The sequence below is a fragment of the Nyctereutes procyonoides genome, unplaced genomic scaffold (genome assembly GCF_905146905.1).
Source record: "Nyctereutes procyonoides isolate TBG_1078 unplaced genomic scaffold, NYPRO_anot_genome, whole genome shotgun sequence".
Taxonomy (NCBI): Eukaryota; Metazoa; Chordata; class Mammalia; order Carnivora; family Canidae; genus Nyctereutes; species Nyctereutes procyonoides.
In genome coordinates this window covers 72,285,559-72,309,453 of record NW_026575051.1, presented here as the reverse complement: position 1 = coordinate 72,309,453, position 23,895 = coordinate 72,285,559, and the positions used below count along the sequence as shown (strand labels likewise).

General features: G+C 57.3%; 1 protein-coding gene across 1 annotated transcript; it reads right to left on the bottom strand.

The window, feature by feature from the left end:
* Positions 1-401: 401 nt before the first annotated feature.
* Positions 402-3,989, bottom strand: LOC129513083 (uncharacterized). Its single transcript, XM_055330780.1, has 2 exons — positions 2,719-3,989; positions 402-505 (listed from the first exon to the last, which is right to left on the bottom strand). Exons 1-2 carry the CDS (start codon positions 3,407-3,409, stop codon positions 492-494), a joined length of 705 nt encoding a protein of 234 aa, XP_055186755.1. The 5' UTR covers positions 3,410-3,989; the 3' UTR covers positions 402-491.
* Positions 3,990-23,895: the final 19,906 nt, after the last annotated feature.

Below are 23,895 nucleotides of genomic sequence, written 5' to 3'. Positions count from 1 at the left end.
CTAGGACACCTCAGCCTCGCGGGTGTTGGGGCAGGTGTGCTCCTTCCCGCCCTGCGGCGGCCTGAGAGACGCTGTGGGGGCCTCGAGGACCCAGGCAGGGAGGCCCCAGGATGGGAGTGCTTGTGGGGCGGGGAGGGCGGCCTTGCCCCAGGGCGGTCATCCTCCTCCTCTCTTCCTCCCCTCCTCCTCCTCCACTTTCTCCTCCTCCTCCCCTCCCCCCTCCTCTTCCCCTCCTCCTCCTCCTCCCCCCTTCCTCCTCCTCCTCCCCCTCCTCCCCTCCTCCCCTCCCCCTCCTCTCCTCCTCATCCCAGCTCCGCCCAGCTGGGGTGGCTCAGGTTTGCCTCTGGGCGGGCGGGTGTGCACCTTTGGGTTTGCAGAGATGCTCGGAGAGGAAGTCCCCGTCCCCTGCTTCTCAGAAACTTCACGGCCCGACGTGGTGACTTTTCTGAGGTTGTTGGCGTTGGAGGTAGACGTCCGCGGCTCATCAGGTTTCATTTCTCTGCATCTGACGGGAAGGCCTTTGTTTTAATTTCCCCCTCTAGGGGCCAGTTAATCCGAGTCCCCCGGCGCGGGCCCAGCTGTCAGCGGCCCTGAGGCTGAAAGGCCCCTGGCGGCCCTGGCGGCTGTGAATGGGCCGCTAATCAGCCTGGGAGAGGCCGCGCACTCCGAGGCCCGGCCTTTCTTCCCTGCCTCTGTGATTTCACACCTTTTATGGCAAGCGGCTTCGGAGCCTTTACCTATCTGAGGAATGTTTCAATTAACATTTCTTCTCCTCAAGAGAGACCAGGGCCTTTGGTTTCCCACAAAAGGTCGGCTTCACTTTCCCGATAACAAACGTGCTCGGTGCAGGCCTTTAGCTGAAGGGCTATTATTTGGCATTGACGACTGAGGCCAGCCACCCTCCCCTAATCAATAGCTGATCGGGGCCCCACGGGGGGAGTCTCCGCTCTAAATCCCCCGCTCTTCAAAATAAAACGGTCCCTTCTCATTAAAAAAAAATGCCTTGGTTGGATTTTAAATCCATCTAATGGGCAGTGTTTAAAAAGAGGAGGAAAGAAAAGATAAATACGGAAAACAGCGGAGACAAAACTCCGGATGGGGTCGGGAGCTGCTGCGTTCCGCGGATCTCGTTGCTTCCAAGTGTGTGTTTTTACTGCCCCACGCTTGGGTCGAATGTTTTATCAATTGATTAAATATTTTAATGGAGTTGTCGTCACTTCGAATAAAACCGCACATTATTATATCGTTCACAGATTTCAAACCTCCTCTGAGACTCCTGTGAAAGCGGGGATTTAATCACAGCATCTAGTCGGGACCGGTGAGATTCAGCAAAAGGTTTGACGAGCTCTGCTGGAAAATTAGCCGAATTAACGTTAGTGGGATTTTTATGTCCAGTGTGGACGGTTTGGGGCCAGTCATGTGACCCTCAAACCACAGTGAGAGCCGGCCGGGGGGACAGGGGTGGCACCCGGACACGCAGCCTGCGGGGAAGCAGAAGGTCCTGGAGGACCCGAGCCCTCCACGTGGCTGCGCCCCCAAGGCTGCCCCCGCTGCCCAGCCTTCAGGGTGGGGGGCCCGGGGCACGACCCCCGCTGCCCAGACCTGAGGGCAGGCCCCCCAGGCCGGGTGGCTGCGGGGATGGGGGGGGCGCCGAGGCCAAGTGGCTGCGGGCCGTGGACCCCTCGGGCGGGAGCTGCGTCTGCATCGGGAAGACCCGCTCCCGCGGCACCTGCCAGCCCCGAGGTGTCCGCCCTCCGTCCCGGCGGCCCCACCCCCCCGGCCGCACTCAACACACCAGGTGGGTCACTGTGCCCCGCGGGGGTGGGGCCCAACGGGCAGCCGACCTGGATTCCCCGCTGACGGTGTCCCCTCAGCCCAAGTCTGCCAGGTGCTGCTTCCCTGGGAAGGCCCAGCCCAGGCCGCCCGCCGCCCTCCGGGAGCACCTCGAGCCTCACCTCCAGCTCCCGCACCTCTGGGCCCAGCCCCCCCTCGGCCACGGGACCCACGGAGAGGAGGCCCCACACCACGGGGGCGGCCGACCTTGGGCACAGCCCCCCAGGCCTGCAGCCCGGGTCAGCATGGCCCTTGGAGACACGGGCAGCAGCAGGGCCACTGGCTCCCAGCCCGAGCATGGCCACCTCCTATGGTGTGGACCCCGAGAGGCCCTCTCCTGTGGTGTAGACCCTGGGAGGCCATGTCCTGTGGTGTGGACCCTGCAGGCCCTCTCCTGTGGTGTAGACCCTGGGAGGCCATGTCCTATGGTGTGGACCCTGCAGGCCCTCTCCTGTGGTGTAGACCCTGGGAGGCCATGTCCTGTGGTGTGGACCCTGCAGGCCCTCTCCTGTGGTGTAGACCCTGGGAGGCCATGTCCTGTGGTGTGGACCCTGCAGGCCCTCTCCTGTGGTGTAGACCCTGGGAGGCCATGTCCTGTGGTGTGGACCCTGCAGGCCCTCTCCTGTGGTGTAGACCCTGGGAGGCCATGTCCTGTGGTGTAGACCCTGGGAGGGCATGTCCTGTGGTGTGGGCCCTGCAGGCCCTCTCCTGTGCTGTGGACCCAGCGGCACTCTGCAGGGTGCTGTGACACAGGCTTCCCTTGCCTGGTGTGGACGCCTCACAGGAGCGTTCTGGAGTGGCGAGGCCACGGCGGGAAGGCAGGCAGTGTCATTCCTAGTCTCCGTCTACCTGCGGTCTGGATATGCTTGACCCAGTTGTGCTTACCTCCCTCCTGTGAACGGCGTAGCCGCGGGTCATCGTGAGCCTGTTGTTGCTCCTCCCGTGTGGCAGCGTTTCCGGGGTGGGACGCCTGGTGGTTCCTGCACCAGCGGGCACATGGGTGCAGTGAGCGCACACCTGGGACCCATTTCTGCACCTCGGCGGCGGGTGAGCAGTGGATGGGAGCAGCCGCGTCCCCGGGGCTCAGCTCTCCGCTGCTCTGGACAAGCCCATGTCCCCGGCGTGTTTTCGTCCTCCCGGTTCTGCGCGTGCGGCGTCCTGGACCGCGAGTGTCGGTGAGCACGGGAGGCTGACACGTGCTCGAGGTGCCCGTGCGTGTGCCGGGGCCGTGCGTGCAGGACTGGCCAGGGCCCCTCGGGCACACCAGAGGTGCCAGTGCTGGTCCAGGGCCAGAGCTCCCCGCCCCCCGGGCCGCTCCCTCCTCCCAGGTCCCGTCCTCCCGTGTGACCAGGTCCTCGCCGGCCCGTGTCCCATCTTCTGCGCACGCTGCCTCGGCCTCCCCTTCGAAGCTCTTCCTCCCGAGCTGCGCTCCGCCTCTTACCCTGAACTTGCTGTGACCGCTGCATGCCCCGCTTTGAATTTTTCCAGCGCCCTGCACACGTGTTGCCCGTGCATGTGCGTGCCCATAAACACATTGGCTGCACACGCGTGCACACGTATGCACACGCGTGCACATCTCCCCACAGTCCCTTCTGCTCCCTGAAATCAGAGCACAGTGGACACGCGTCCACGCCGGCCCTCCAGGACTGTGCCCAGGCTGCAGCGCGTGCGCAGTCGGACGGAGGAAGGGGCTGCTGGCTGCCTGCTGACCGTGGCCGGAAGGCCGTGCTCTCGCAAGGAGCACCCCGCGTCTCCTCGGGCCTCCTGGAGCACAAGTGGCCCAGCACCGCCTGGAGACTCAGGCCACGGGAGGGGGCCCATCCGGCTGCTGCGGGCCGGGGCTGTGCTGTGCCGCGGCAGGGGCGGCGGGAGCCGAGGCAGCTGCTCCGCGGTGCCCACCCATGGCACCGCCGGAGAAAGCTTCTAATGCGTTGGAAGAAAAGGAAGCGTCTTCGGGAATCTTCCTGAGGACCTGACTGCACCGTGGGCTGGACGCTGTGGAGGGCCCGGAGCGGGCCATGTGCTGGCGCCAGGGGCAGGCGGCAGGACACATGACGGCGGTCCCTCGGGGCCCAACGCGGCAGGCCCGTCCTTCAGAATTTACCAAACGCATCTTACGTCTATTTGTATTTTAACCCGTGCCCACGAGAGCTGCACGTCTGGTGCCAAGTGTCACGAGAACCGTAGGCCACCTTGGGAAGGACCCCCTCGCGGGCCCCGGTCGGCGGCAGCGGGCACACAGCTGGCTCGTGTGGGGCCAGGGGTAGGGTCGCCCGATGGCAGGCAGAAGCTCGCCCGGGTCTGGCGAGTGGCCCGGAGGTGGAGGGCCCGTGTTCATGCCGCGACTCGCAGCCCTGGTACTGGCGTCCGCCAACGGGACGGGCCGAGGCCCTGCGGCCCAGGAGCCCTGCAGCGGACCAGATGGGAGCCAGGCGCCGTCCTACCTTCCAGCCGCGACCCTGTGACCCGGGCAGGTGGCACCGCGCTTCCTGCCCTCCTCATGCACCAAGCCGGGCTCAGGTGGGTGTGAGGCTGAGCCCACCCTGCGCGCCCCGCCTGTGGGGCAAGGAGCCACCCGTCCATGCTGGAACCAGGTGCATCGCTCGCGGGCCTGACTTTCTGGTAGATGGTGGTGGATGGGGAGACACGGGTTGGGAGACTCAAGCTCCACCTCAAAAATTTGATAAAAGACCCAATTCAGAAAAAAACCGTATGTTCAGGGTCTATTCATTTAAGGAGACAGAGAACTGCGTAGAAGACGGCGTAGCCCAGTGGGGTCCCAGGGGGTGAGCACAGGCCCCTCGGGCTGCCCGTCCCCCCTGGCTGCCCTCCCATGCCCTAGGTGCCCCTGACTGCTCCCCTGCCCCCCCGTGCCCCCCGCCCCCCGTGCCCCGGGGTGCCCAGGTGCAGCGCCGGGGCAGGAGGCTCCCAGGGCAGGAGGCTGGGGCAAGGCCTCTGCGGAGGGAGCGGCCGGGGCTCCAAGAGGCCGTTTGGCAGCCTCCCTCTCCTCGCCGCTGATTCCTCCCGAAGGTGTTGATTTTGGAGGCTGCGCTTTTGCAGCCTGAAGCTTCGCTAATCTCGGCCCTTCCCCGCAGAGAACATTCCTGCGGGCTGACGGCATTCGCGGGACGGTGGCAGCTGGGGGCGCACCTGGAGGCGGGGGCACCCAGACGGGCCTCCGCGGGGGCCTCCTCCGCAGCAGCGCACGAGCCCAGCTCCCCGTCTGTGGCCATCGGGAGTCGGTGCCTGCGGCCGTGGGCTGGGGGCTCCCGGTGCGGAGCCAGGGGCTTCGTGCCCGCTCCTGAGTCACAGCCCGGGAGCGTCGGCGGAGGCCGTGGTGTGGCGCCCCCGGGCCAGCGCTCAGGCCGGGACAGGCCAGGCGAGGGCGAGTGCCGGAGCTGTGTACCTGCCTCCGGCTCGGCAGGAATTCAGGGCTGCAGGCCAGGGCCCGGAATGCAGGGAAGAGGGGAGGAGGGCGCCCGAGCAGGCCGTGCCACCCAGGAGCGTGCAGGGACCTGCGCCGAGCCTGCGCCGGGAGCCCGAGGGCAGGGCCGGTGATCGCGGGCGCCAGAACTTCCAGTGACCCGAGAGGCAGGCGGCGGCCTGCCCGTCCACGCGCCACAGCGCTGGCTCCTCCCGAGCGCGCAAACAGGGGACCTGGAAAGGAGACCCCATGACCATCCCCTGCCTCCCCCAGGAGCTCGCTTGGACCTCTCCCTTCGGTCCCCGAGGCATGGTGGCCTCTGGGTCTGCCTGGAACCCGGCGGGCTGGGGCTGGGCATGGCGGGGACCGAGTGTGGGGCCACCTGGGGCCCGGGGACGGTGCAGGACGGCCGCCAACAGGCCCACATGCATGTGCTCTGGAGGCGCGAGTCTGCGTGTCCGTGGGCTGGGCGCCCTGGGGGGCAGGCTGGCGGCCCCTTGCTCGGGCGCACTGCCCACCGACTGGACGCCGTGTGTCCCTGAGACCCCTGGGGAGCGGCCCCGAGGGTGTCCCCCGAGTGGAGTCACAGTCACTGAAGAACATGCAGAGTGAACTGGAGAGGGCTCGAGAGGCGCCCGAGGTTCCCGCAAAGCCAGTGAGGCCCACGGGGCGAGAGCGGCAGGAGTCCTGGGGGCAAGGACAGGCTGGGCCTCGGTGGGGTGCAGGGGGCGCAGGGGTGCGGCCGGTGCGCGTCCTGAGCATCCTCAGCCCGAGGGCAGGTGAGGAACAGGTGTGGGTCCTGGGGCCTCCCTGGCGTTCAGCAGTGTGGCTGGACCAGGAGCCCTGGCGAGGGCGGTGCGGCGCCCTCCTGGGGCTGGGAGCTGGCCGTGGACCCTCCTCTTGTCCTTGCTCATGGAGCTCAGCCCTCCTGGGGTCACGAAGCCACTCAGACAGGCGGTGCCCGGGGAGCAGGGCCGGCCGCAGGGTCGGGCACGTGGGAGAGGAGCCCTGGCCTCCGCATGGGCTGAGACGACCTGCTGGGAGGGTGCAGGACGCCCCACCGAGCCTCAGGAGGTGCTGGAGACTCACCTGGGCCAGGTGAGCACTGGGCCTCGCCAGGGGACCTGTACGTCCCCCTCATCTTAGGCTTCCGGCCTCATAGGAGCCCCCGGGCTGGGCGTAGACCATCTCCTCGCCGACAGGCCGTGCTTTACATCTGAGGTGTTTCTGTCCCGCCCGGAGCGGGGAGGAGCCTGCGTCACTCACGTCGCCCCGGAACAGCCCGAGGTGTGGGCCGTCTTGATAGCAGGTCCCTGCCTTCGGGTGTCCCTCCCTGGGTGCCCCGTCGATTCCAACGGGCCCGTCAGAGAAGCCCCCGGGACCCCTTTCCCTCTGGAACCTGCGAATCTCACAAGCGAGAGCCCGGCAGAGCCGACTGTCCTGGCTGCCGTCGGGGCTCTGCAGGAGCCCGAGGACGGAGGGACGCGCCGCCCTCCCTGGGCCTCCGCGGCGGGACGCGCGGGAAGCAGCTTGCTCCTGCCCACGGACAGGGAGGGAGACCCTCCCGCAGAACAGGACCTGTGAGCCCTGGGTCGGGGCGGACGGAGAGGCCAGGGACAGGGGGCAGGGACCCGGCAGGCCCAGACTCAGGGCCCCCCACCCGGTTGGGCCCGAGGGTCAGCTGCTCTTCCTGCTGAAGTCGTTATCCCGTTGAAATCGGGAGGTGAGGCCGCAGCCGCCGCAGGCGTTAGTGGGGCCGCGTGGGGCTGGGTACATGGCTCGGGACGACCAGGCCAGGGATGCGTTAGGGCCGCGGCCCAGCCCGACTGCTCCAGGGCGCTGCGGCTCGGCTCACAGGCCTCCCGGACGGCGGCCCCCACCTGGCCCTGCGCACGCTTTCCCGCCGCTGCGTCCCCGGGACACGGGCACCGGCCCGCACTCACCCACACTCACCCCACTCTCACGGGGCAGCTCTGGGCGCCCGTGGGCCCCACCCACTCCTCCGGGCACGTGGCGGGTACAGGCTCCTGCGGCCTCACGACAACCTTGCAGGGAGACGCTGTTCGTATCCATCTTGAGGAAGGGCGGCCAAGGCCCGAAGACGTCAGCTCCATCTCTCAGGTCACCCCGCTGGCGCGTGTGGAGATCCGGGACTCACATCCAGATGGCCGGAGCCGCCAGCCACCGCGATGCTCCCGGGGCTCCCTGCCTAAGACCATCGGCTGGGACATCTGGTGGGGCGAGGACCTCGCGGGGAACGCCACTTCCTAGCGTGGAGCCTTCTGGTGGAATGAGGGTAATGACGAGCACGGCGGCCATCACGTGGCCGGGGCTCCCGATGCAGCTGTGCCCCGCGGTCCCGCAGCCCGGCCGCCCTGAGCGCCAGCAAAGCCCAGAACCCCCGCACCCCTGCAGAGGCCGGGGTCACGTACTTGGCCCGTTTCCCACCCGGCCTCTGCTCTCAGCACAGCTTTTGCCCTGTGTCCCCAGGGCCGACGGTCAAAGTAGGCAGGTGTGCCCTCGACACGGACACGCACAGCGCCCACGGGGGGTGACGCTCAAGCCCCGAGTGAGGCCCGCGCCCGTGGGATGACTGTGCCGAGCGCCCACCATGGCACGTAGGGCACCGCTGCAGCCACCCCGGCGGGGACCCTGCACCACCCCGCAGCCCCCTGAGGCCTGTGCGGGGCGGCGGCCGGGAGCCACCCCCAGGGAGCTGCACGCTTGGAGATGGTGTCGCTGTCCTGTCGCCCGAGCTGCCTCATGTTCAGCCTCAGTTTGCCCCAAACATTAACCAAATCCCACGTCTCCGAGGGAGAGACTGGGTTTCAATGTTTCCACCTTCCCACCAAGAACAAAAGCCAGAGGAACCCCAAATGGAGGCTATGCCCACGGGGCGGGCCGGGCCCGGGTGCATTTCACTCTGTCTTCAGTGTGGCCCGGGATTCCGCGGAAGAAGTGATGTGTTTGATTCCGACGCCAGCAGCAGCCGAGCTCCTGTTACAGGAGGAGGAGGAGGGACCTGTCACCAGGGACCGGCCTGTGGGTCGGGAGCCGCAGGGGAGCGGAATTCGCCTGCCTGCTCCCCTGCCCCGGCCGCTGAGCGGAGGCTGCGGGGCCTGCGGCCTGGGAGGAAGGTGGTGGCGCCTTGGTTGCTCCCAGGCTGGGCCAGGGTGCCCCTGACGACCCAGGAGGGGAGGCCCGGGGCGAGGGGTGCGGCGCCCAGGGAGGAGCCCTCACGTGGGGTGGCCTCCCTCACCCGCTGGCCCAGCCGCAGAGAGCTGGGCCACGGACACCCAGGACCTGGGCAGCAGCCTGTATGGGTGGCTCTCGTGTCCCTCCCCATCCCCCACGTTCCCCCCTGTGTCCCCCATCCCTCCTGTGTCCCCCGTCCCCCCATATCTCCCCGTGTCCCCCCTGTGTCCCCGTCCCCCGTCCCCCCATGTCCCCTCATGTCCCCTGTGTCCCCCCAGTGTCCCCCCATGTCCCCCCATGTCCCCCGTGCCCCCGTCCCCTGTCCCTCCCTGTGCCCCCACCCCTGTCAGCGGGTCGGAACCGCTTCCCAGTGCGGTCCTGCGGCCTCCACAGGGCCTCCTGCATCCTGCACAGGTGCCCCCTGTACCTGGGCCTGGGCCGCTGAGCCCGCTGAGCCCCGCAGAGGTCCCAACCCCGACAGCGCTCCCGAGCACCTGCGGAGGGCGGGCCGTGCTGCAGGGCCTGGTGCACTGGCCTCGTCCTTGCACGGTGCGAGCGGTGTCCTCGCAGCTCCTCTCCCTCAAGGCTCGGCTGCAGCGGCGCCGTGGGGCAGGGGTCAACCCGGGTCATGGCAGCGGAGAACGACGTCTGCCCAGGAAGGAGCGGCCGAGGGTGCGGGTCGGCCTCCGGGTTGGCCTCCGGGCAGGTGGCAGGTGCACGCGGCCACCCATCTGCTCTCCCCCCACGCACTGCACCCGCCCACCCGCGGCTCAGTCCTCGTGGCCTCCTTGGGCGAGGTCGGTGACTATGAGCCTTTTGGGGTCACCCGGGCACGGCGGGCTGCAGGTGCGGCTGCCCAGGGCTCTCTGTGCCTCAACTTGCGGCCTTGGCGTCTGCGCCCCGGGGTCCCCTCCCACGCCCACAGCTACACCTCGTTCAGATGCCCATCGCCCCATTGGGGCCCCGGGAAGGCTGCTCCCTGCCTGCAGGGGTGGGGTTGTGCAGGGGGCGGGGGTGTGGCTCCCACGGCGCTCGTGCCTTCCTTTCCTGTGGAGGCTGCGGGGTGGGGGCTTGGGTGCTGCTGGGGGTGCCAGGTGGCCTTCGGGCCGGAGGTGGGGCACGGCCTCGGCCTCTGTAGCAGGGGTGCAGGCCTGACCTCGGTGCCCCGACGGCCCTGCAGGCTCCGGGGCCGCCCAGTGGGAACTGGCCCGAGGCTGCTCTGCCCTTTGCGGATCCAGGCCGACAGAGGTGACCTTGAGCCCAGCGCCCTGGGCAGCACTGGGGGCCCTGCAGCCATTGCAGCCCACGGAGGGAGTCCGCCGGTCCCGGGAGCCGAAGGCCTTCGGGGGTGAGCCAGGAGGGGACCCCGACCTGGGCTTTGCCTGCAGGGCAACAGGTGCCCCAGGGCGAGGCTGGTCGGCCGTGGGCAGGCTTGGCGGGAGGGCACACACCCGCTGCACAACAACGGGACACCTCGCAGAGCACCTGTCACCTGCTCAGCTTCAGGTTAGGAACCTAATAGCCGAGGCCAGGGATGATCACGGTCAAGGAGAGGTCTGCTGAAGGTGGAGTTTTGACTGAATTTCTGTCTAGGTTTAACGGTTCCGCCTTCATCTAGTTTTCTATTCCATCTGGGTTTGATAACTGACGGTCCATGTTGATAAAAATGCTGTCGATTTTGAGGTTTTAAAGTTGGTCCATATATAGCTATTCCGAGTTTTCTCTTGGAATTTATTTATTTATTTTTTAAATTTTTTATTTATTTATGATAGTCACAGAGAAAGAGAGAGAGGCAGTGGCAGAAGCAGGCTCCATGCACCGGGAGCCCGACGTGGGATTCGATCCCAGGTCTCCAGGATCGCGCCCTGGGCCAAAGGCAGGCGCCAAACCGCTGCACCACCCAGGGATCCCTTCTCTTGGAATTTAAAAAACATATACCTAATGATCCACAACAATAAAAATAGTTTTCTGAGGGCAACCCGGACGGCTCAGCGGTTTGGTGCCGCCTTCGGCCCAGGGCGCGATCCTGGGGTCCCAGGATCGAGTTCGGCGTCGGGCTCCCTGCATGGAGCCTGCTTCTCCCTCTGCCTGTGTCTCTGCCTCTCTCTCTGGGTCTCTCATGAATAAATAAATAAAATCTTCAAAAAAATAGTTTTCCGAGAGTGATAGGAGGTCATGGCCTCCACACAGCGCTGTGTCAGTGCAAGAATGTGTTCACCCCGTGCGCTGCACTTAACGCTGTGGAAGAGCAGACGTAAAAGACGCCTCTAGGAACACTCGTCCATATGGATGAGTGTCGTTCATTAAAAGGGTGCTTTCAGAGGGTTCTGGAAGGAGGGTGCAGGAGGGCAGGGAACCTGTCTCCCCACCCGGACGGCGTGTGGGAGGCAGGCACAGGCTGCTTGGCCAAAGTCAGCGCCCCGCACGGGAGCAGCCCCTGAGGACGGCCGTGCCCATGTCCCGGGGCAGCTCGCACACAGCCCGTGGGAGCTGCGGACACTGTCCTCGGGCGGTGGAGCTCCGTGCTCTGCTGCACAGGCGCGGACACCGAGGCGGGCAGCCCCCCCGTTTGTTGGCAGCCCATCTCCTTTTGGCCGAAGCAGCAAAGGGACGTCAGGCTCCAGCTCCCACTTCCTCCCTGGACCTTTTGCCTTTTCCCCTTTTGGAAGCGGGGCATCAACGACTGAGACCTTAGGAAACAACTGCGTGTTGGGGAAAAGTAGAAGTACCCACGCCTGCCCGTGAGGAGACTCCGGAGGAGCAAGTCACAGTGTCACACGGAGACGTCGGGCTCGTCCTCAGGCTGGTCCTCAGCACAGACGCAGCCTGCAAAAAACCAAAGCAAAAGCAAACAACAAAAACAAAGGGCAAATTCTGGGGCAGGGGGAGAATCTGATTTTCAGAGATAGAGCATTATTATTCAATTCAAATGTCTATGTTCAGAAAAAAAATCAAAGAATATACAAAGAAACAGGAAAGTATGGCCCGTTCGAAGGAAAAAAGTAGAATGAAAACTCTCTCTGGGGACGCCCAGGTGGCTCAGCAGCTGAATGCCTGCCTTTGGCCCAGACTGTGATCCTGGAGACCCGGGATCGAGCCCCCCGTCGGGCTCCCTGCATGGAGCCTGCTTCTCCCTCTGCCTGTGTCTCTGCCTCTCTCTCTCTCTCTCTGCGTCTTTCATGAATAAATAAATAAAATCTTAAAAAAAAAACTGTCTCTGAAAAACATTCTAATGACAGACACACTGACAAAGACTTTATTTTTTTCAGCATACAGTGTTTTATGGGCGTCAGGTGTACAGCACAGTGACCCAGCCCGGCCACACAGCACCTGCTGCTCGTCCGGACAGGTGCCTCCTTCATCCCTGCCCCCTCCCTCCCCCACCCCCACCCCCACCCGCCACACTCTGGTGACCAGCAGCGTGTTCTTTGTAGCTCGGAGTCCGTTTCTTGGTTGGTCTCTCCCTCTCCTCACCTATGCTCACTTGCTTCTTAAATTCCACATGTGAGTGAAGTCGTACAGGGTCTGTCGTTCTCTGATGACTCACGTGGATCAGCGTCGTACCCTCGGGCCCCACCCGAGTTACCGCAAACAGCAACAGTTCATTCCTTCTGATGGCTCAGGAACATCGTCGTGTGTACGGGCCACGTCTCCTCTACCCACCCATCTGTCCGTGGACACATGGGCTGCTTCCCTGCCTGGGCCACTGTGCATAGTGCTGCCCTGGATATCGGGGTACACGTGCCCCTTTGAATCGGCGTTTTGTATCCTTTTTTTAAAATAAATTTATTTTTTTTATTGGTGTTCAATTTGCCCACATATAGAATAACCCCCAGTGCTCATCCCATCAAGTGCCCCCCTCAGGGCCCGTCACCCAGTCACCCCCACCCCCCGCCCTCCTCCCCTTCCACCACCCCTAGTTTGTTTCCCAGAGTTAGGGGTCTCTCATGTCCTGTCTCCCTTTCTGATATTTCCCACTCATTTTTTCTCCTTTCCCTTTATTCCCTTTCACTATTTCTTATATTCCCCAAATGAATGAGACCATATAATGTCTGTCCTTCTCCGATGGACTTACCTCACTCAGCATGATACCCCCCAGTTCCGTATCCTTTGGGTAAACACCCAGCAGTGCGACTTCTGGATCAGAGGTCACAGAGTTGTTCTATGTCTGGCTTCGGAAGACGTCCACACCGTTTCCCAGAGAGGTAGTTTGTGTGTTGACCGCTCTGCATTCCTACTAACCGTCCCAAAGGGCCCGCTTCTCTGAGTACTCATCAGCACCTGTTGTTTCTTGGGTTTGTTTTAGTCATTCTGACAGGGGTGGAGCCTTCATCTCCCAGTTCCGATTTGCATTTCCTTGATGACGAACGATGCTGAGCATCTCTCCGTGCATCTGTGCGCCGTCTGCGTCTTCTTTGGAGAAATGTCTGTTTATATCTTCTGTCCATTTTTTTAACTGGGTTATTTGGGTTTGGGGGCGTTGAGTTGTATCAGTTCTTTATATATCTTGGGTAATGCCCCTTTGTTGGATGTTATAATTTGCTTGTATCTTCTCCCATTAGGTAGGTTGCCTTTTAGTTTTGTTGATTATTTCCTTCACTGTGTGAAAGCTTTTTATGTAAATGTAGCCTGAATAGTAATTTTTGCTTCTGTTTCCCTCACCTCAGGACACGTGTCTAGTGAGAAGTTGCTACCGTAGATGTCAGAGAGGTTAAACTTCAAGGATTTTTATGGTTTCAGGCCTCACATTTAAGTCTTTAGTCCATTTTCAATTTATTATTATTTTTTATTTTTTTAGGTAATTAATTTTTTCCCAAAATTTAATTTAAATTCCAGTTAGTTAACATATAACTAACTGTTTCAGGAGTAGAATTTAGTGATTTATCACCTATGTATAACACTCAGCGCTCATCACAAGTGCTCTTCTAGCCATCACCCATTTAACCCATCTTTAATTTATTTTTGTGTATGGTGAAAGAAAACGGTCCGGTTTAGGTTTATTCCTAGGTATCTTATGGTTTTCAGTGCAGTTGTAAATGGGATTGACTCCTTCATTTCTCTTTCTTCAGTCTCATTGTTAGTGTATAGAAATGCCATTGATTTCTGGGCATTGATTTTGTCTCCTGCCACGCTACCAAATTGCTGTATGAGTTCTAGCAATCTTGGGGTGGAGGCTTTTGGGTTTTCTGTGTAGAGTATCATGTCATCGGCGAAGAGTGGGGGTTTGACTTCTTCTTTGCCAATTTGAATGCCTTTTATTTCTTTTTTTGTTGCCTGATCGCTGAGGCCAGGACTCCTAGGACTATGTTGAACAGCAGTGGTGAGAGTGGACATCCCTGTCTCGTTCCCGATCTTAGGGGAAAGGCTCCCAGTGCTTCCCCATTGAGAATGATATTTGCTGTGGGCTTTTCGTGATAGCTTTTAAGATGCTGAGAAATGTTTCCTCTATCCCTACACTCTGAAGAGTTTTGATCTGGAATGGATGCTGTATTTTGTCAAATGCTTTCTCTGCATCTATTGAGAGGATCCTATGATTTTTTTTTGTCTTTTCTTTTACTAACATGACATTTCACATTGATTGATTTGCAGATATTGAACCACCCTTGAAGCCCAGGAATAAATCCCACTCGGTCGTGGTGAATAATCCTCTTCATGTGCTGTTGGGTCCTGTTGGCTGGTATCTTGGTGAGAATGTTTGCATCCATGTTCATCAAGGATATTGGTCTTTAATTCTCCTTTCTGGTGGGGTCTTTGCCTGGTTGGGGAGCAAGGTGATGCTGGCCTCATAGAACTAGTTTAGAAGTTTTATTTCCATTTCTATTTTTCGAAACAGCTTCAGTAGAATAGGTATTAACTCTTCTGTAAATGTTTGATAGAATCCCCCTGGGAAGCCATCTGGCCCCGGACTCTTGTTTCTTAGGAGGTTTTTGATGACTGCTTCAATTTCCTCACTAGTTATTGCTCCGTTTAGGTTTTCTTTTTTTTTTTTTTTTTTTTTTGCTGTTCTAGTTTTGGTAATTTATAAGTTTCCAGGAATGCATCCGTTTCTTCCAGATTGCATAATTTGTTGGCATATAGTTGCTTATAATACAGTCTTAAAATTGTTTGTATTTCCTTGGTGTGGTTATAACCCTTCCTCTCTCACTCGTGATTTTATTAATTTGAGTCTCTTCTCATTTCTTTTTAGTAAGTCTGGTCAGGGGTTTATCTATCTTATTAATTCTTTCAAAGAACCAGCTCCTAGTTTCGTTGATCTGTTCTACTGTTGTTCTGGTTTCTATTTCATTGATTTCTGCTTAAATCTTTATTATTTCTCTTCTGCTTGGTTTAGGCTTTATTTGCTGTTCTTTCTCCAGTTTCTTTAGGTGGAAGGTCAGCTTGTGTATTTGAGATTTTTCTAATTTTTGGGGGGAGAGGCTTATATTGAAATGTACTTCCTCTTAGGACTGCCTTTGCTACAGCCTAAAGATTTTGAACAGTTGTGCTTTCATTTTCATTAGTTTGCATGAATCTTTTTAATTCTTCTCTAATTTCCTGGTTGACCCACTCATTTTTTTGTAGGATGCTCTTTAACCTCCAAGTGTTTGAGTTCATTCCAAATTTTTTGTGCTTGAGTTCTAGTTTCAAAGCATTATGGTTGGAAAATATGCAGGGAATAATCCCAATCTTTTGGTGTCAGTTGAGACCTGATTTGTGAGTTATTTTTAGTTTCTATATAATTTATTTCTGCTCTAATCTTTATTATTTTCTTCTTTTTGCTGGTTTTAGGTTTTGTTTCTTGTTCTTTCTTGTAGATTCTTTAGGTGTAAGGTTAGGTTGTCTATTTGAGACTTTTCTTACCTCTTGAGATACGCCTGTATTTCTAGAAACTTTCCTCTTAGAACCATGTTTGCTGCATCCCAAAGGTTTTGGACAGTTGTGTTTTCATATTCACTTTTTCCATGTACTTTTAAATTTCTTTTTTGATCTCCTGGTTGACCCATTCTTGTTTAGTAACATGTTATTTAACCTCCATGTATTTGTGGTGTTTTCAGATTTTTTTTTGTGTGTGGTTGACTTCAAGTTTCATAGTGTTGTGGTCAGAAAAGGTGCATGGTATGAATTTGGTCTTCTCAAATTTGTTGAGGCTTGTTTCATGGCCTAAGATGTGACCTATTCTGGAAAAAGTTCCCTGTGCACTTGAAAAGAATGTGCATTCTGCTGTTTTAGAATGGAATGTTCTGAATATATCTATTAAATCCATCTGGTCCAGTGTGTCATTCAAAACCCGTTTCCTTGTTAGATGATCTGTCTATTGATGCAAGTGGTATATTAAAGTCCCCTATTATTATTGTAATCCTATCAATTATTTCCTTTATGTTTGTTGTTAACTGTTTTATGTCTTTGGGTGCTCCCAAGTTTGGTGCACAAATATTTACAATTGTTATATTTTCTTGTTTAATTGTCCTCTTTGTTATTAGATAGTGTCTTTTTTTTTTTTTTTTTGGTTCTTATCCCAGTCTTTGCTTTAAAGTTTACTTTGCTGCTATGAACTGCTATGAACAGTGCAGGTGTCCTGTCATTTCACTACATCTGTGTTTTTGGGGTAAATATGCAGAAGTGCATTTGCTGGGTCAGTAAAATATTTTAAAAATTCTATCCAACTCTACCAAAGTCTTGAAGTCCCCTGCTGCAGACAAGACATTAGGAAGGAAAGCCTTGGGACGCCCGGGGGGCTCAGCGGTTTAGCGCCTGCCTTTGGTCCAAGGGTGTGATCCTGGAGACCCGGGGTTGAGTCCCACATTGGGCTCCCTGCATGGAGCCTGCTTCTCCCTCTGCCTGTGTCTCTGCCTCTCTCTCTCTCTCTCTCTCTCTGTGTGTGTGTCTCTCATGAATAAATAAATAAAATCTTAAAAAAAAAAAAAAAAGGAAGGAAAGCCTTCAGATACACTGCTGGTCTGGCAATGAGGTACCAGAGGTCAGTGTCCTTATCTGAGCAGTTTACATGGCATAGCAGCTTTGCCTCCGCAAATTGATTTTGTTGAAATAAAACCATCAGCGTGTAAAGAAAAAAAAGATCTAGAAAAAACAGATATATGAATATTTACATATTATTGACAATGACATAAAATGAGAAACAACTTCTATGTCCATCAATAGAGGAATGAATGAACAGATTGCAATATGTAAAGTCTATAAACTATTATGAAGCTGTACAAATAATTAAATTTATTCTATGAATCTAGAAAGATATTCATGATAAACTCATAACTTTAAAAATGACTTAATGTTCATAGTGAAATCCCATTTCTTTAGATCCTCTCTCATTTCTTTCATCAATATTTTGTAGTGTTCCACACACAAATATTATGTGTTTTGTTAGGTTTATACCAAACAATTTCATATTTTTGAGCAATTTTAAATGTCATTATATTTAAAATTTGTGTCTATATGCTCATTACTATCAAAAAGGAAATACAACTGACTTTGATATGTTTATTTTGTATCCTTGCTGAACTCACAGTTCTAGAAGCTTGTTCATTTTTGTAGGTTCCTTGGAATTTGCCACATTGACAATCATGTCGTCTGCAAATAGGGATGATTTCGTTTCTTCCTTATATCTGTATGCCTTTCATTTCTCTTTTTTACCTTATTGCATGGGTTAGACTTTCAGCCCTATGTTGAATAAGAGTGGTGAGACAAGATGTTCTTGCCTTGTTCCCAGTCTTAGGGGAAAGCATCAGCTTTTAATCATTAAGCATGATGTTAGCTGTAGGGTTTTATAAATATACTTTATCTAGTTCAGGAAGTTCCACTCCTATTTCTATAAAATTAAAAAAAATCATAAGTGACCATTGAATTTTGTCAAATGCATTTTCTGCAACAACTTATATGGTCACATGGTTTTAGTCTGCTCATGTGGTGGATTTACATGATTAATTTTTAAATATTGAACTGGCCTTGTATTTCAAGTATGAATAAATCACTCTCAGTTATCTTTTTTTATATGTTGTGGAAATCTGTAAGCTAATGTTTGTTAAGGATTTTTGCATTTATTGTCATGATAAATATTGGTTTGGAATTCCTTTCTTGATGCTCTCTTTGACTGGTTTTGACTGGTATCAGAGTAACACTGGTTTCATTAAATCAACTGGGAAGTGTTCTTTTCTATTTCCTAGAAGAGACTGTGTAGAATTGGTGTTAATTATTCTTTAAACATTTGGTGGAGGGACGCCTGAGTGGCTCAGTGATTGAGCATCTGCTTTTGGCTCAGGCTGTGACCCCGGGGTCCTGGGATCGAGTCCCACATTGGGCTCTCCATGGGGAGCCTGCCTCTCCCTCTGCCTGTGTCTCTGCCTCTCTCTCTGTGTCTCTCATGAGTAAATAGATAAAATATTTTAAAAAGATAAACATTTGGTGGAATTTTTCAGTGAAACGATCTGGCCTGGAAATTGTTCTTTGGGGAGTTTTAAAATTACAAAGTCAACATCCTTAAGAGTTAAAGGGTTATTCAAATGATCTCTTTTATATTGGGTGAATTATGGTAGCTTGCATTTTTGGAGGGACTGGCCCATTTTGTCTACATTGGTAAATTTATATGTGTAGTGTTGTTCATGGTAGTCCCTTATTCTTTTGATGTCTGCAGGATTTGTAGTGATATCCTCTATTTTATTAAAGATATTGATAATTTGTGTTTTTTCAGTCTCGGTGGAGTCTGTCAATTTCTTTGACCTTTTCTTTTGTTGTTGTCTGTTTTTTTTTTAAAGATTTTATTTATTTATTCATGAGAGACACAGAGAGAGAGAGAGAGAGACAGAGACACAGGCAGAGGGAGAAGCAGGGTCCATGCAGGGAGCCTGACGTGGGACTCGATCCCAGGTCTCCAGGATCACAACCTGGGCCGAAGGCGACACTAAACCGCTGAGCCACCCGGGCTGCCCTCTCTGACCTTTTCAAAGAAATCGTTTTTCATTTCATTGATTTTCTCTATTTTTTGTTTTCAGTTTTATTGATTTATGCATATTTCCTTCCTTCTGCTTACTTTGGGCTTATTTTGCTTTTCTTTTTCCTGTTTCTTGAGCTGGAGCTTAGATTATTGATTTGTGACCTTTTCTATTTTTGATATACACATTTTGTGCTATAAATCTCCCTCTCGACATTGCTTTAGCTGTGCCCCACAGACTTTGACATACTGTATTTTCTTTCAGTTCATTGTATTTTTAAAATTCCCTCTTCGTTCATGATTTCTTCTCTCTGAGAGGATGAGACAGCAGAGAGCATTCTTACCAAAGTGCCATTCTGTGCGGATGTGCTCAGGCCTGAGTACGGCCTGTGGTAAGTCACAACACCAGACTGGAATGGGTCCATGCCTCTAACAGAGGGCCTTGGGGAGCCTTCTCATCTGAAGAGATTCTATGTCTTTGATGACAAATATCAGGTGAAAATGATGAAATCTTTTTTTTTTTTCAAGCCCAACGCAGGGCTTGAACTTAGGACCCTTAGATCAAGACCTGAGCTGAAACCAAGAGTCGGACACTTAGCTGACTGAGCCATCAGGGGCCTTAGGACTAAATCACTCTATTGATAAATCACGTCCAATCACTGAGTACCTTAAGCATGGGTACGTGTGCATCACATGCATGCAAGGGACAGGTCCCGTGTGACTCTGTGTCAGCCCGATCTCACCAGGGCCTCAGTGTGGCCAGAGTGAATATGTGGCCTGGGCTCACCCGGGTCTCTTGGCTTTGCAGTGAAGCTCTTCCCCACAGTCCAGTTCACAGTCCCTAGTGGCCACTCACATCCAACTGAAACCCCGGATCCTGCAGTATCTACAACTGCTGAGTCCAGAGAAAGGCAGGGACTGCCCTGGAACCGTGGTTCTGTGGCTCCGGCGCTACGCTCACACTCTGACGCACAGATCTGCTGTGTGCCTGCCAGCACCAGCTGATCGGAACAGTTTCCGAGGTTTTGGGTTAGAAAATTTCTGAAGTTGGTGTCATTGGAAAAGATTCCACCTTTATTCTCATGGTTCTGTGGACACCCCCCCGCCACCCTCCATGCGCCCAGGGTTAAGTGGCACAGAGGCCTGCCCCTCAGTCCATGCTGTTGGACTCCAATCTCCCTACAGGTCCCTTTTTGAGTCGTGGGCTTGTGTGTTTGGAGCATCAGTGAGGAAGCTGGTTCACACGGGTGGGGACACGTGAGGCACGGGGAGGTTGCCCTGCAGAAGCAGGATGACCTCAGGTAGGCCTGCAGCATTGCTGTATTTTCTATGCAAGAAGGACTATTAAGCCATAAAGTAGCATTTTTTTCCTTTGCCTTCGATAAAAAGGCAAGTTTGTAATGATTTGGGGAGGTGAGGGGAGGAGTAGGAATAAATAGAATGTGAGGTGATTAAGAACTAACGGATGACCCCGCTTTTCCTTCTCCCTCTGTGGGATTTAGCAAAAGGCCCCATGATAGTTTGTTGCAATGTATCTGATTGAAGCCTCCTAGAATTTGTGAGACATTCTTGTTGGTTGATTTTGTATCTTCCTCTCTCTTTTTAAAATAAAAAGCAACAAAGAGTAAATCTGTGTTAGGAAAGCGGAGAGCTGGAGGGGTCTGTACCATTGCTTCAGCCTCCGGCGAATGCAGTGCGTTAGGGAGAACTCGGGAGACCCGGAGGCCGGGGCTGCCGGGCACACACGGGGAGCCGGGACTCAGCCCCGACCTCGAGGCCACCTGGGGCCTGAGGTCTGCAGAGCTGCATCTGCAATTTTCGATTCAAAATGGGAAAGAACGGACTAAAATGAACCTTTCTAAATCTTGGCGGGTTCCGATCAGGGCTTCCCATCTTTGTTCCCGGGTCGGAATCGACTTCGACAGCTCCCCTCCAGGGACACACACTTTCCCTGGTCATCTGCTGCTTCGGGGTCTCTCCGCAGCCTCCGAGCTGGTCCCGGCGCGTGTGTGCCCTGGGCCAGCAGTAGGTAGAGGCCACGATCTGGGCGCAGGGGAGAAAGCCGTGCGGACCTTTGCGCCCCAAGTGGCCCAGGGTGCTGCAGTCCTAGGCCGGATGTGTGGGCAGGGCTGCGGGGCTGAGGGGGACCCTTGGGGAGCCTTGGGGTTGGCTCTGATGCAGAGCAGCGGCTGAGGCTTGGAGGGCCCGTGGCTGGGCCTGCGTGGGGAGGGGAGCGCGGCCACCGGCTGTGCAGGGCACGGGAAGGACCCGGCGCTGCTCTGGGGCCAATGCGGGCAGGTGGCAGGTGTCCCACGTGGCTCTGTGACCCCTGAGCTTTCACTGAAAATCAGCTCCTGGCTGCACTGTTCTCGCTCAGTATGGCTGAGGTCCTCTCTGGAATTATTTGGCACCGTGCCCGCAGGTTTTCTCCGTCCAGGCGGAGGGGCCCGTACATCTAACCCCAAAACACTGTTCTTTGAACCTGGCTGCAATTCATGCTGAGTTGCCGGGTCCACCAGCGGGGTCCTTGCGGGGTCCTTGCGGGGCCGGGTGAGTGCTGGGCCGGCTCGGGCAGGCCAGCCTCTCCACCTGGGCTCCTGCCACCCCGCAGGTGCGCTGGGCTGGCGCCCAAGACAGGCACACTGGCAGCTCCTCACTGCGCCTGAGCCCAGGAGCCAGCCGGGCAGCCTGGCCACCCCAGAGCACCTTCAGGCGCGGGCTCCTGCCCGGTGTCTGCTTCACCCCCAGGTCCCCACCAGAGCGGGGTCTGCCTGCAACAGAAGCTCCTCGTGCGGCTGGACCTGCTCCCTGGGGTTCAAAGCTGTCCTCATGCCCGGGCCTGGGGTCCTGCTCAGCCGATGGGGCCGTCTGAGGGACAGCGCCTCTGCCTGAGCCTGTAGCGGGGTGGCCGGCCCTCTGGGGCCCGGACCCAACTCGCCCCTGCCGCTACTCAAGAAAAAAACACCCAACGCTCAAGACAAGGCTGCTCCCACGAGGTGTGGCGTCCGAGCGGAGCGCACGTGGGGCGGGGGTCAGCAGGACTGGGCCTCCCGGGGGCCGGACGTGCAGCCTCCTAGGGGACGGGGTCCCTGGCCCTCCAGGATGGGATCTGAGTGCACCTGTGGCTCTGTTGCTTGAAGCCTCTGGCCAAGCCAAGGACAGTCGGCGTTTCCTTGCTTGGCTCGGGAGGAGGGGCTGCTTTGCCCTCACCGTGCACACGGAGGGCCAGCGTCCCTGGGGCTGGCGCACCCCAAGCCCGATGCCTCTGGCCCGTGTCTACCCGGGGCCGCTGTGTGGACGTGGGGCTCCCTGTGGGCGCCTGGTTTCCCCGCCCTGGGAAAAGCCTGTCCCCCAGCACTTTCCGGCTGTGGAGCCTGGACAAGTACCTCATCTCTTTAGGTCTCAGACTCCTCGTTGATAAAATAGGGTATTGGGCACCCCTGTGTTAAAGAGGTGACACCTCTGTGTGGGGTATGTTAGTCACTTGGCGAATCGCGGCCAAAGAAGGAGCACCTCAGCCCCCGGGCGGTGCAGAGCTGGGGCCCTGGGTGCCAGTGTGGGGGGACCATCGTGTCCTGGTGCCGCCCCAGGTCTCCGAGGTCGGCGTGCAGGGACGTGGCTGGAGCGCAGAGCCCACAGGCAGGTGCGGGGACAGGTGCAGCTGGGGCGATGCAGGACGGAGGTTAGACGACCGTGGACGAGCAGGTGGGAGGCCAGGCCGGGGGCCCCTGCAAGACGCTAGACAGGGGAGGGACACACGGACTCAAGGCCGGAGGGACAGAGAAAGACCAGATGGCCCCAGCGAGGGTTCGTGTGGGAATCTGGCGGGCACGGAGAGTGGCCCAACTGTGCTTCCGTGTTGTCCTCCAGGCGAGCACCTGCCGGGTCACCTAGAATAGACCATCATGGATTCGGGGAACCCTGGATGCAAACTGTCACCGAGGTGTGGGGCAGCCCTGCGTCGTCCCGGGACCGTCCCTTGTGAGCTCCACGAGCAGGCGAGAGCTGGACCAAGACGGTGGCCAGGATGGCCACGTGGTCCTGGTCTCCACTGCCCGTCTGCCGGGAGCCCAGCCATGGCACCCGCGGGGGGCACGCACGTCCATCCGTCGGGGTCCCTGCTCCTGGCCGTGTCTGCGGATGGCCTCTGGCTTACCTGTGCGTGTCTTGCCTGCAAACCGGGCAAAGTCCGGAAAGCCGCACCTGCTGCTGTGACCGTCGGCACCTGGCACCTGCCGGGACATGGCCCCGCGCAAACCCGCCGGCGTTGAAGGGGCAACGGACATGCAGCCTGGTCATGGAGGCCAGGACCCCTGGCGGGCTCTCAGGGTGGGGCCGGGCGCTTCTCGAGGGCGCGGGTCCCCCTCTTACGGGTGTGGGTCCGGGAGGTGCTGGCTGGCTCGGCCACTGCAGCCCCCATACCCGTGTGCCCCGAGCGCAGCCGCCTGCCGTGGGGCGCCGTGTGCCGAGCCACTGGGCTCCCGGAGCAGCCGGTGTGTCTCGCCTCAGCGTTAAGGCAGGGGTTTCCCAGGGGGCCAGGCGGCCTGATGGATAAGGCCTGGACTTTCACACCTGGGCATGTGGCCGGGGTTCAGCTCGAGATCCCGAGGGAATCGCACTGCAGGCTGGCACCCTGGCAGGCCCAGCCCTGTGTGGCTCGCCAGCGCCAGGCCCCGGAAAGTCCTCCCCACAGCCCTTGCCCCCTCCCTGTGCGAGCTTGGCTCCCTCCCCTCTGCCCAGCTGCGCCCAGGGTTCACAGGTAGGGCTCCCAGCCCCGGGGCGGGGGTGTGTGACCATGGTGGAGCGCGTCCTGGGCTGGCGAGGGCCCAGGCTGCCTCTCCGGGAGATGCAGGGTGGAGCCGCTCGTGTAGACACACGTGTTTGGTGGGGAGGGTAGCAGCGAGTCTGCCCAGACACCAGGCTTGACTCTGCCTGTGGCCACAGGTGTAGCTCAGAAACAGCTGCCCAGGGGGGAGGGGGGCGGGGGTGATGGGCAGAGGCTGTCGGGGCTCCACCCTGCGCAGCCCACGGTCCCCAACCGCAGCGGAGGCCGCCTCCCGGCGCTGAATCTCTCCACCTGGTGCCGTGTCCAGAGCCAACCCCAGCTGTTTGGGGCTCTGCGCGGAGGCCGCCTTAGGGTGGCGGGGGGGGTGTCTTGTGCATGTGGGCGGGGGGTCTTGTGCTGGTCCTCTGGGGGAGGTGGCAGAAGACCCGTGGAGGCTGAGTAGGTGAGAGCCTGCGAACAGGCGGTGGGGTGGGTGCGGCGGGTCAGTGCGTTGTGGGGGCTACATGGCTGAGCCTACGGGGTGACACGGCAGCTGCACGTGTCCCCCTAATCCTCACTACTGCTGTCCAGGGAACGGACGTCCACCGTCACCCGTCCAGCGTGTCTCCCGGAAGACTGGCCGGACCGTTCTGGGCACGCGGGCCGGGTCGGTGCCTCCACGCGAACCGTGATGGTGCACGTGGCTGTGAAACCCCGGGGGCCGGGCCCCTGTGGGGACCTTCACCATGAAGGTGT

Coding starts and splice junctions, on each gene's coding strand:
- LOC129513083 (XM_055330780.1), bottom strand. CDS start 3,409: ATGTGCACGCGTGTGCATACGTGTGCACGCGTGTGCAGCCAATGTGTT.